Source organism: Chanos chanos, chromosome 12 (genome assembly GCF_902362185.1).
Source record: "Chanos chanos chromosome 12, fChaCha1.1, whole genome shotgun sequence".
NCBI lineage: Eukaryota > Metazoa > Chordata > Actinopteri > Gonorynchiformes > Chanidae > Chanos > Chanos chanos.
In genome coordinates, this window is record NC_044506.1 from 23,233,412 (window position 1) to 23,243,453 (window position 10,042).

Below are 10,042 nucleotides of genomic sequence, written 5' to 3' on the forward strand. Positions count from 1 at the left end.
AAGAGAGTGTGTATAATGACTTTATCACGCAGATCGATAAACCATCGTAACTGTTTTTTTCACTTATGGAGCATTCACACACTGTACTGTTCTGGCTGGAAATGGAAAAAGCTCAAATATCTTCTATGGAGAATCAAATGATAGCAATCGTGTGTCTAGAAGGCAGTGTTCTCCCCAGGATATTAATGATATGCGAAGTTTCTCATTAGCGTGATTTCCGTTAGCTAGCAAGTCTCCGCAAAGTGAGCTCATTCAGTCACTGGCTAATAAACCAGAAGACATTTTGATGATTCTATTGTCTATATTAGAAATACTCATAATTGTCAGAGGAAAGTGATATTTGGCACATTAAACATTAAACTATGAATAAAGTCAAAGTAAACTACTGCAGTTTAGTGTGTTGTTGACGCAGTTTATGTGCTGAGGAGTATGCAATGATTTTCTGCAAAGGAGTGTAAATATGTTTATATACATCTAGCCTGTCCTGTGGTCAAATCATTTTTTAACTATAATTTTGAATTGTAATTTTAAATTGCGACTTTTAACTGATAATTGTTTAATTTTGTTTGTTTGTTTGTTTTTGGTATGGCACTTTTATGGTCACGTTCCATCACTTCAGAGTCTTAAACAGAAAATTCCTCATCCTGTTTGCTCATTCTCCTACTCTTTCTCTTCACTCCTTTATCACTCACTCTCTCTCTTCACTCCTTTATCACTAACTCTCTCTTCACTCCTTTATCACTCACTCTCTCTCTTCACTCCTTTATGACTCACTCTTTCTCTTCACTCTTTTATTACTCACTTTTCTCCTCAGTCCTCTATCACTCACTCTTTCTCTTCACCCTTTTATCACTCACTCTCTCTCTTCACTCCTTTATCACTCACTCTCGTCACCCCGTTATCACCCTGCCTGCTTTACTGCTCTTCAACCCATGCTGTTCACTGCTCTTCAACCCATGCTGTTCACTGCTCTTCAACTCACGCTGTTCACTGCTCTACAACTCATGCTGTTCACTGCTCTACAACTCATGCTGTTCACTGCTCTACAACTCATGCTGTTCACTGCTCTACAACTCACGCTGTTCACTGCTCTTCAACTCACGCTGTTCACTGCTCTACAACTCATGCTGTTCACTGCTCTACAACTCATGCTGTTCACTGCTCTACAACTCATGCTGTTCACTGCTCTACAACTCATGCTGTCCACTGCTCTTCAACTCACGCTGTTCACTGCTCTACAACTCATGCTGTTCACTGCTCTACAACTCATGCTGTTCACTGCTCTTCAACTCACGCTGTTCACTGCTCTACAACTCACGCTGTTCACTGCTCTACAACTCATTGCTGTTCACTGCTCTACAACTCATGCTGTTCACTGCTCTACAACTCATGCTGTTCACTACTCTACAACTCATGCTGTTCACTGCTCTACAACTCATGCTGTTCACTGCTCTACAACTCATGCTGTTCACTGCTCTTCAACTCACGCTGTTCACTGCATTGTTTTTGGTGCGTGATGGTTGACGGGCAAGCACAGAGCGTCTGAGGTCACGGCCTTTAAGGCCAAAGTTGAATGCTGAGGTCACGGCGTTTAAGGCCAGAGTTGAATGCTGAGGACACGGCGTTTAAGGCCAGAGTTGAATGCTGAGGACACGGCGTTTAAGGCTAGAGTTGAATGCTGAGGACATGGCATTTAAGGCCAGAGTTGAATGCTGAGGACATGGCATTTAAGGCTAGAGTTGAATGCTGAGGACACGGCGTTTAAGGCTAGAGTTGAATGCTGAGGACATGGCATTTAAGGCCAGAGTTGAATGCTGAGGTCACGGCGTTTAAGGCCAGAGTTGAATGCTGAGGACACGGCGTTTAAGGCTAGAGTTGAATGCTGAGGACACGGCGTTTAAGGCCAGAGTTGAATGCTGAAGACATGGCATTTAAAGCTAGAGTTGAATGCTGAGGACATGGCATTTAAGGCTAGAGTTGAATGCTGAGGACATGGTGTTTAAGGCTAGAGTTGAATGCTGAGGACATGGCATTTAAGGCCAGAGTTGAATGTTGAGGACATGGCATTTAAGGCCAGAGTTGAATGCTGAGGTCACGGCATTTAAGGTCAGAGTTGAATGCTGAGGACACGGCGTTTAAGGCCAGAGTTGAATGCTGAGCTGTTTTATTTGTAGGAACACTCCACAGCTCTCCATCAACCACACAAAGACTTTGTTTCATATTGTTCTTCACTTCAACCAAATCAGTTCCATCACAGAATTAAATGAATGGGGACAGAATGAAAAAAAAAAGGTGGGGGTTGGGGGGAGGGGTGAGGACAGGCTATGACAAGAACATTTCTGCAAAATTTGGCATATATATATTTTTTATATATATTGCATCTTATAGACTTACAAACAAATGTATCAAATACATAGTAATAATAGTAATAATAATAATAATAATAGTTATAATAGTAGTAATAATAGTAATAATAATAATAATAATAATAAATTCTTTGTTTTTTTGACAGTGAGGAGTGAGAGGGTGATTCTCATGAAGAATACTCGTACTCCTCAGCGCTTCGCCGTCCAAAGTCCATCCAGCCGACATAATCCCCATCCTTCTTCCCCCTGCCGCTCATCATGGAGTTTCTCCGCACAGAACCTGAGAGAGAGAGAGAGAGAGAGAGAGAGAGAGACGAGAGAGAGAGAGAGACACAGAGAGAGAGAGAGAGAGAGAGAGAGAGACGAGAGAGAGAGAGAGAGAGAGAGAGAGAGAGAGAGACAGAGAGAGACGAGAGAGAGAGAGAGAGAGAGAGAGAGAGAGAGAGAGAGAGAGAGAGAGGGAAGAATAAAGGCATGAGAGAATTGAAGCTTTGACTGTAACGTTCTATAACAAGGGAAAGAGAATGTCAAAATGACAACTGAGGAGAGAAAACTGAACAGACATGACAGACAGACAGACGAGAGAGAGAGAGAGAGACAGACAGACAGACAGACGAGAGAGAGAGACAGACAGACGAGAGAGAGAGAGAGAGAGAGAGAGAGAGAGAGAGAGGAAAAGAGTGAGATGACAGACTGTCTGTCTCTTTGGTGTGACGTGGTGCATTACTGCATTCACGGCTGATTGATTTCATTCCTCTCTGATGCCTGGTCTGGCCACTCAAAATCCTGCTGTGTAAGGTCAAAACACAAGTCATGTCCCGTCAAGTGCCTTTCCACAAACTTGTCAGACTGTATGACCCCAAACTGGTCTGGGCTGGGGGTTCTTACTCACTCTAGACCCTGACAGAGAGAAGCAGGTAATGCAGGACTAGACTAACATATGAGAAAATGTCATGAAAGGTCAACAGACTCTTTGGTGTAAAAATACACAAGTATTAATGAATGAATCATTTTAGTTATTCAAGTTATTTGGGGACTTATTTGAAGAATTTGTCACATTTAGAGAATCAAACTTGCTGAAACTTGATTCTGCCCTGGCCATGCGAGGTCTCACACTAAATCTGTTTCCTTTGGTTTAATCTTTCTGATGATACAGTGACTGTCAGGGTGCTGCATGTGTTGTGGAGTTGCCATAATACACACTGTGCTGGGTTTGTCATAACGACTTTTGATACCACGTGAACATTGGCAGACGGTCTGGTAGAGTAGGCTATCTAACATGGCTCCAGTATTGTCTCAGACACAGAGTGGGTGGCAGTGTTACTGAAACTCTTAATAAAGGCGTGTTGCTGGGTTAGACAGATGGAACCTAAAAGTATTTTTTTTATTTAGAGATCTAGTTTAGAACACACACACACACACACACACACACACATATTACATACACACACATCAAACTGCACATACACATTTTACACACACACACACACACGCACATACACATATTACACACACACGGTATAATCTCCAGGATGCTGCCTCATGTGGACTTGTAGTAAGTAAGAGATTCTCACACCTCCTACACACATAATGTCACAGTAAATCACTCAGTACAGAGAGAGAGAGAGAGAGAGAGACAGACAGAGAGAGAGAGATGGGAGGGTAGAGTGCCAGACAGACAGATACAGGGGCAAAAAGGAGAGCGAGAGAGAGAGAGAGAGAGAGAGAGAGAGAGAGAGAGATGGGAGGGTGGAGTGCCAGACAGACAGATACAGGGGCAAAAAGGAGAGAGAGGGAGATGAAGAGGAGAGAGACAGAGAGAGCATTTGTGTAGGTGTAATTGTACTGTATTGTAATCTTGTCTTATTATTGGGAAGTGTTTGCTCCCTGATAATAAGACAAGATAAATGGAAAATTGATCATTTTAGAGTGGCACTTTCCTCTGCCAATCACACAGTTCAGGTCCCACACACACACACAGACATACACACAAACACACACACACACACACGCACACACACACACACTCACACACACACACACACACACACACACACACACACACGCACACAAACACACACACACACACACACACACACACACACACACACACACTGCACATAGTCCTTTGCAGCCACACTTCCATTCGCACACGCCACACAAGCCTTATTACACATGACATATGAGAGGATTAGAGAGCGAGCCTCTCTGTCAGTCATTAAAACTGTCACTGTGCAGTGAAGAAGCTAAATCAGTCATTAAAACTGTCACTGTGCAGTGAAGAAGCTAAAATCAGTCATTAAAACTGTCACTGTGCAGTGAAGAAGCTAAAATCAGTCATTAAAACTGTCACTGTGCAGTGAAGAAGCTAAAATCAGTCATTAAAACTGTCACTGTGCAGTGAAGAAGCTAAAATCAGTTTGTGCAGTGAATGAGGTAAATGAGTAGACAGCTAAATGGGTCATTCTTTTCAATCTCTGCAGGATAATTACCATCACAGCCCGTAGGAGGGCGTTTCACACAGAACTGATCACACTGCCCAGTTCCCTGGCCGTGGCTCCAGATGGAGCACAGACAGAGACTGCTGGGATGAACAGAGCGCGCTCAGATCAGCTACACAGAGGTGTCACAACCTGCCTGGCCAGCGCAGGGCATCAGCAATAGCTAAGATGAGCCGTGTGTTGGAGCTGTTTGTGGTAAGAGACTATAGGTGCAGTGTCAGTAGCATGCCACTGCTAACAGCAGGCTATTTACAATGTCCCTGTTCACAAACACACAGGAGTGTTGGATCAATACAGAGGCTGATGATGATACATTGGTAATTCATTTAGCTTTTGTAATATTTGATAAGACAATGTGTAATATATATTTTACAGTTGATTGTATTTTGAGAAGTTGGTTGTTTGGAGATTACAGTATATTTCTGGACTGATAATGGTTATGTGTTGAAAGTTTTGCCTTGCCCAAACACGCCCAGATGAGAGAAATTTTCACTCCAATTACTTCCTCCTTTAAGAGGCTCTGTTCTCACGATGCACTTTGGCTGCTGGCCAAACAACTCTATCCCAAAGAACTGTGTGTGTGTGTGTGTGTGTATCTCTTAGGGCATGTAAATGAAATGGGGGGAAAAAGCTGCTAAAATGGTTTGGGAGTGTTTTCATGTCTTATGCCTCTGTATCCAGGCAAAATAAACAGATCAAATAAACACACTTACACAGTGCAAACAGCTCTTACTCCGACTGTATGAGTCAGGGAGAGGCAGGGAGAGAGAGAGAGAGAGAGAGAGACAGGGAGAAAGAGAGAGAGGGACAGGGAGAGAGAGAGAGAGAGAGAGAGAGAGAGAGAGAGAGAGAGAGAGAGAGAGACGGGGAGAGAGACGGAGAGAGAGGGGGGGGCAGAGGGAGAGAGAGAGAGAGAGAGACAGGGAGAAAGAGAGAGAGGGACAGGGAGAGAGAGAGAGAGAGGGAGAGAGAGACAGAAGGAGAGGAACTGGGCTACTGGGAATTATGAAGGATGTCTATGAAGAAGATTTTTAAACCCTGTTGAATATTTACTGAGCTTTGAGATAGCAGATTTGAATGCGGCTGTCTTGTTCTCAGACTGATGAGTGGTTTATAGTTAATAACACAGCCGTAAGACTGGGGCATCACACAAGTGTAAGCTACTGTTTCATCTGTTTTACTGATGCATATGTTTTCACTTTTCTTTCAGTCAAAGAGAGAGAAGCACGTTTTTAAACTAGTGATACTGAAACTATATTGATGCATGACTTTCTTCTGACTGGTACCATTAAAAGAAATAACAAACTCACTGTACCTAACACTATCCGTTTTTGGATGCTGTAAGCCCATTTGGTTGGGAGGAGAGTGGAGGTGCTTGTTAGCTCAGACTACAGGCTCCTCTGAGCTGTGTTTGAGGTGTGTCAGGCAGTCGTGTGAGCTGCAGGCTGGAGAGTGCGTCTCACCTTTCCTGGAGATGAGTTTGGCCAGCAGCTTGCTGAGGTTGGCCCGTGACTCCACCTCCCCCTCAGACGAGGCGTACGGCTGCAGAGGGGCATTGCGGGGGGCGGAGCGCGCGGTTCGGCTGTGTGCCTCCTCGCCGTCGTCCGTTCGCGAGGGCAGGGGGGAGTCCTGGACCTGGGGGGTTGACGAGTCGGGGTGACCCAAACACGAGGCAGACAGAGCAGCCAGGAGAACACACACACAGAACCCGCCTTTCATCCTAACTGTGTGTGTGTGTGTGTGTGTGTGTGTGTGTGTGTGTGTGTATGTGTGTGAGTGTGTGTGTGTGTGTGTGCGCGTACGTGTGTGTGTGCGTGCATGCGTGTGTGTGTGTGTGTGTGTGTGTGTGTGTGTGTGTGTATGTGTGTGTGTGTGTGGTGAGGAGAGGAGAGGAGAGAGAGTCGGAGAGAGAGAGAGAGAAGCAGAGGGGTGTCAGAAATCATTGTCTAGACTGTTAACATATCAGACTGTTAACATATCAGACTGTTAACATAACAGACTGTGTGCTAACATTTTTTTTTTCCTCTCATTCCTCTTGTTACTTGTCACTGTTTCTGTTTTCTGCTGTTAATAACCATCATTTTCTTTCTGTTTTCTGCTGTTAATAACCATCATTTTCTTTCTGTTTTCTGTTGTTGTTAACCATCGTTTCCTTTCTGTTTTCTGTTGTTGTTAACCATCATTTTCTTTCTGTTTTCTGCTGTTGTTAACCATCGTTTTCTTTCTGTTTTCTGTTGTTGTTAACCATCATTTTCTTTCTGTTTTCTGCTGTTGTTAACCATCATTTTCTTTCTGTTTTCTGCTGTTGTTAACCATCATTTTCTTTCTGTTTTCTGCTATTGTTAACCATCATTTTCTTTCTTTAAGAGGCACAAGTCTTTTTCAGTTAATTTTCTGACCTTAATCAAACCATAAATAACATACTTAATCATACCATTACTAAACAATGCAGTTAACGCCAAAAGAGCAACTCCACAGCCCACACTAGTTAATTACCTAACTAACATCAATTAAAACATTCAAACAGGGACTGTGTCTTTTCCTCCTACTCAGACGTAAGCAAACAGAGGAGCATAGTCTCTGTTTCCTGGGCATCAGGAATCCAGGGACACTTCAGAAAACGGAGTGAGTGTAATCTAAAGGTGACAGGACACATCCAAACATCTGATCTCCAAAGTTATAAATACACTGTACTGGCATGACATTCAACTCATTTCTGAACTGCAGGTTTTAACGTTGAGCTTGTGTGAATCAGAGTCAATAGAAACATAGCAATTACAGTAAATATATCAGTTTTCAGTTACGGTAAACAGCTTTCGATGTGCACTAGTTAGAAATTTAAGATATTTCAATTTAAAAAAAAATCCTTCATAAGGCGTTCAGAACAGCTCCACTCTCTGCATTTCTGAGTGAGAATTGCTCCAGTTCCTGTCAGCCAGTGAACAGCCAAAATCAGCCAAATGCTAGTTTCATCAAAGTCCCGATGACCAGAAAATGAAGGTAAATTTTGAAAAGGACGGTAACGGACAGACAAAGTTTGATTGATGTTTTCTTACCTTTATGCTGAGGAGTGTGTGTCTGTGTCAGAAAGCAGGAGAATCTTCTCACAGGGCAGAAAAGGAGGCACTTATATACCAGTCACTGACACGCGCGCACGCAGACACACACACACACACACACACATACACACACACACTCACACTGTATGTGAACACACATCACAAATGCAAATGCACGAACTCTCTTACCCTCCCCCCTCCCTCCCTCCCTCCCTCTCTCTCTCTCTTTCTCTCTCTCTCTTTGCATTTCTTTCTGTCTCTCTTTGTATTTCTCTTTCGTCTCTCTCTCTCTCTCACACACACACACACACACACACACACACACACACACACACAATCACACATAGAGATGAATATGATCAGATTTCCCTCCCTATATTGTTTCAGAGAGAAAGATTATATTTGTCTCAAATACACCATGTGTATTTAAACCACGTTTAATATCACACACCAGAAACACAATAATAATCACCCTCATAACTGTAGTCATCTCGTGACAACTCAGGTATTATGTAATAACAAGGGTGTGTGTGTGTGTGTGTGTGTGTGTGTGTGTGTGTGTGCGCGCGCACGTGTGTGTGTGTGTGTGTGTGTGTTAATATTTATTCTTGACAGAAGTAGGTAGGGAGGCATACCCAACAGGTCAACTAATTAGCCCACGTCAATGTCAGTGTAAATGCTCCAGGGGAGGGTTACCATAGAGACCAGCCTCACCTGTACACATGGGACCCATACAGTGTTATATGTGACTTTGCATGTGCATTTCTGTGTGTGTGTGTATGATGTGTGTGTGTGTGTGTGTGTGAGAGTGCGTGCATGCGTGTGTAAGTCTCTTTATGTGTGTGTGAGCATGTCTACGTGTATTAGCGGGTGTGTTTCTGAATGTGTGTGTGTGTGTGTGTGTGTGTGTTTATATGTTAGCGTGTGAGCATGTGTATGTCTACTCATATACATGTATGCGTGTGTGTGTGTGCGTGCGTGTGCGTGAGTGAGTGTGTGAGTGTGTGGTTGTGTGCATGTATGCATGTGTGAGCAGGTGTTTGTGATACGTGACTGTGTGTGTCTAAGATGATCTGTTCTTCCTCAGAATGAACCACAGCAATGGTAATAATGATTTTAAATTGGATATGAGGAGTTGGCAAAAGTAAAAAGAAAAAAAGAAAAAGAAAGAAATGAAAAGAAAAGACAGAAAATTCAAATAAGTTTTGAACGCAGTGTTCTACCTATTGGTTGCGCAAGTGAAAAGTGCACAGTGTTCCAAACAAGATGTCATAGTAACATCCAAAAAAGACCCACTGATTCACGTATCAGTGTCTTTCACTTGGAGCAGAGCTGTAACTTCACTTCTGTAAACAGGAGCTGACGTGTTTGTATGCATAAATTATTATGTATAGTAGCAGATGTTACGCATCAATCTGAAAACTCGTCCTCTTTGATTGTAAAATATACCATCACTCGTGACGAAATTTGTACTCTTCCGTAGTCTGACCTAAGGTAAGAGATCTGTCGGTAACTGGACATTATAAGCTGTCATTGTGAGGTGTTTTTTAATGAACCAGTCAGATTAAGAGTGAAAATGTACATTGAAAAAATGTCACATGGAGTTTGTTTAGCAGACCTAGCAGCCTCAGTAAAGAAGGAAAGCGAATCTGAGCATTCTTCCTGACATCCACGACACCACCTGCTGCACATATGTAAAGACAACACAACAATCTTTTCACTCTCCATAGTCCCCAAATGACAGGCTCTATAGTTTGTTCGCATGGTTGAATTTGAGATTCTGAATTTTGATTGGTGGACACATTGCCCTGTCGCTGGTCACGTTAGTCAGTATGCACATGTGGAATCTTAGTCTGCTCTCCTTCACTGCTCTCCAGTGATTAAATGGACAGATCTGTTCGGCAGGGTTTCGTCTCTATGTTAAAGTGGTGTCCTGAGGCAGTTGACATGTTTACCTGGAATTATAGAAGAAAAATGATGTAACTGGTTGGAGAGGGCGGGGATATTAGTTGGGTTTAGGTGAGACTACACTATTGAAGATAGAGGATAATGCATGAAAATTGCAATGACTGTGCAAAAAATGACATGAAAAATGGAACAACCCCCACACAAACAC

The 10,042-nt window shown here is 43.0% G+C and overlaps 1 protein-coding gene across 1 annotated transcript; it reads right to left on the bottom strand.

Moving 5' to 3' along the window:
* Window positions 1–2,533: 2,533 nt before the first annotated feature.
* LOC115825600 (cholecystokinin-like) lies at window positions 2,534–6,586 on the bottom strand. The gene is made up of 2 exons (XM_030789382.1): window positions 6,331–6,586; window positions 2,534–2,646 (listed from the first exon to the last, which is right to left on the bottom strand). Exons 1-2 carry the CDS (start codon window positions 6,584–6,586, stop codon window positions 2,534–2,536), a joined length of 369 nt encoding a protein of 122 aa, XP_030645242.1.
* Between the last annotated feature and the right edge of the window lie 3,456 nt (window positions 6,587–10,042).

Bases quoted from the DNA above. Each gene is read 5' to 3' on its own strand.
- LOC115825600 (XM_030789382.1), bottom strand. From the start codon at position 6,586: ATGAAAGGCGGGTTCTGTGTGTGTGTTCTCCTGGCTGCTCTGTCTGCC. The intron at 2,647-6,330 runs GTGAGACGCACT...TCTCTCTCTCAG, and splicing joins CAAACTCATCTCCAGGAAAG to GTTCTGTGCGGAGAAACTCC.